Here is a 2,654-nt window from a genome sequence, read left to right as displayed (position 1 = left end):
CTGGAAGTGGCGTGCCCACGCCCCCCACCCCGCCGCCGTCCGCCTATCCTTTCAGGATGGGAATCCCGTTCCCTTTCGCGCTCCGCCGCCTCCTTCCGCAGCATCACCTGTTCGCAGAATGTGGCGAACGCCTTCCGACTCCTGTCGTTCGCCAGCAGTGCACCGAACACCGCCGGCGGGGAGAGGTTAACGCGTTATATTATATAATATAATACTCTATAACGTAATACGTTATAACGTAATACTATAAAAAACGTGATACGTTATAACATAATACGTTGTGCAGTATTATGTTATTTTATAACAATGTTATTCGCTACATAATTAATAAATGTATCACGTACACCGATGCAGGCAGTATGTAGAGGAAAAAAAAAAGAAAAAAAAAAAAAAAAAAGGAGCTGGTAAAAGAGTGCATAAAGGAAAGAGAAAAAAACTGGGGAAATGGCCAGGGAGGGAAAAGAGCAAGAAAGAGAAAGAAGGAACTAGAAGAAGTGAGAAACGGAGAGACACAAAGGGAAGCAGGAGGAGAGCAAGAAAGTTGGACTGGAGACCAAATTGTAGAAGAAAGAAGGAAGAGAGAAACATAAGAGAAGAGGAAAAGGATAAGGGAATCCAAATACAACGGATACAACAGGAACATAACCACAGAGGGGACGCCAAAGTACTTGAAAGGGAGAATGAGGTGGAAGGACAGGAAAATAATAGCCAGATTCAGGTGTGGAAACGAGACCACAGCGAAGGAACATTGGACAGAGGACGGAGAAAAAAAAAGAAATTAAAAAAAAAATTAAAAAAAAAAAAAAAAAAGGTGCAGATTATGTGGAAGGGTAGAAGAGGACTTGAGACATGCAATAGAAGATTGTTAAATAACAGGAGGAGCAAAGGACTTGGAAAAAACATTGAATGAGACTGGGGAAGGACTAATGGACTTAAGAGGAATAATAGAGAACAGAAGGGCAAAGGCGATACAAGACGGGTTAGAAGGACAGGGAGGTAGCGCAGCAATGAGGAAAAAAGACCAAAGTGGCAATAGTGTGTAGGCATAAGTGGGAATAGTGTGTAGACATAAGTCGCATTAGAGTGTAACCATTAGTTTAGACTAGAGGTAAAAATAGGCTAAGTGCAATAATGTTTTTTTTATTTATTGTTTGTTTACATTTTACAATTTGTCCATTAGGACATTTGGTAAAATATTATAAAAGTGCAATAATGTGTTGTAAAAATCGAAAGTTCGTCCAAAGCCGCGAGGCATGGACTAAGATAAATAAATAAATATAACGTAGTATAATATGAAATAATAGTATATAACGTAGTACTATATAACGTGATGGGTTATAACGTAAGTCTATATAACGTAATACTATAAAACGTAACACGTTGTGCAGTGTTATGTTATTTTATAACAATGTTATTCGCCGCATAATTAATAAATGTATCATAAATGTATCAAAAAAAGAAAAAAAAATAATGCAATGTAGATAAACAGAGAGAAAATGGATAATTTGGTAGGTAGTATAATTCCTTATGAATTATATTCTACTTTTATTTCATATTTCAAGTATCGCTTATTCTACATTTGCATTGCAATGAAACTGTAAAATAATGATGTAAATACGAAACAGTGTTTCATAGAGAGTTATTCGATTGTTTAAGATGTAGTGGTAAATTTAAATGGATCTATTCCCAAGAACCCGCAGTCGGTAAGACCTCGATGATAATCCTTAGTTAGAATATTCGTTACGTTGTTACAGGTACGGATTCTTGTTTTGTCCTTCGTTCGATAAAACATTGTGTATTGTGATTTACATCTTTGCAGTTTATGTCATAATATGTCTTTCTACAATATATCTTGTTTTATTACGTGTTTGTAAAACGTTCATGAATCGAAATTATACATGTTATGCGCTTGATTTCCGATTTCATAAAGGGGAATTAAGAATGGGATAAGTTGGAGATAGTTGGCACAGTATAGAAAGCGCCCCGGTATCTTGGACGAGGTACAGGAATATGTGTGACATTCCATGATTTTCCGAGTCCCACCATTTGGCTGTCACTTGATCCCCCAAACCATTTTTATGTTACATGCGATATTATCGATAAAGTATAGTACTGATTTAAATTGAAATTCAAGTCTTGCATAAAATTACAAATAAAATATAAGACAAGATATCTTATAGTCGTAACAAAGTATAGTATTTCGTACTCGATCTCCACAAATATACTAAAACTAAGGCTTCAAACAAATGACGCGACTTAGAATTAAAGCTTAACTATAATGTTTAAAATTAACAGTCCAACATAAAAGTAAGATTCAAAATTAAGACTTTAAACTAAGATTTAGAATTAACAATTAGGCTTTAAAAAAAAAGAATAAGTCCGTCGCGTTTCCTCGCGGTCCCTCGCCATTCAATAACTAAGTATTAGCGTAGTTCTTAGCTTGGTATCGTTTTCCAAAAAAAAAAATATTAATCGGTTGATTAATCTTTGGAAAACGATGCCAATTACCGGATCTCACCACGAGGAGGTAACTACGCACGAGATCCGCCCATGAGTTATTTAACACTACGCATAACTCTCGACATTCAACCTATTGGCAAGAATGTCGAGTTCTGACTCTATTTGATCATGGGCCTGCGTAAAGAGATAGTTAT

At 36.1% G+C, this 2,654-nt stretch overlaps 1 protein-coding gene across 1 annotated transcript in view; it reads right to left on the bottom strand.

Moving 5' to 3' along the window:
• Nucleotides 1-2,565: 2,565 nt before the first annotated feature.
• Nucleotides 2,566-2,654, bottom strand: part of LOC122577509 — a 1,651-nt gene continuing 1,562 nt past the window's right edge. Inside the window, exon 2 of the mRNA XM_043748843.1 lies at nucleotides 2,566-2,634. Coding sequence (XP_043604778.1) covers nucleotides 2,566-2,634 — 69 coding nt within the window. The remainder of the gene's footprint in view (nucleotides 2,635-2,654) is intronic.

This window comes from Bombus pyrosoma, unplaced genomic scaffold (assembly GCF_014825855.1).
Source record: "Bombus pyrosoma isolate SC7728 unplaced genomic scaffold, ASM1482585v1 HiC_scaffold_4726, whole genome shotgun sequence".
Classification (NCBI taxonomy): domain Eukaryota; kingdom Metazoa; phylum Arthropoda; class Insecta; order Hymenoptera; family Apidae; genus Bombus; species Bombus pyrosoma.
Note: the sequence above shows the minus strand (reverse complement) of the source record. Positions and strands in the feature narration are given on the sequence as shown.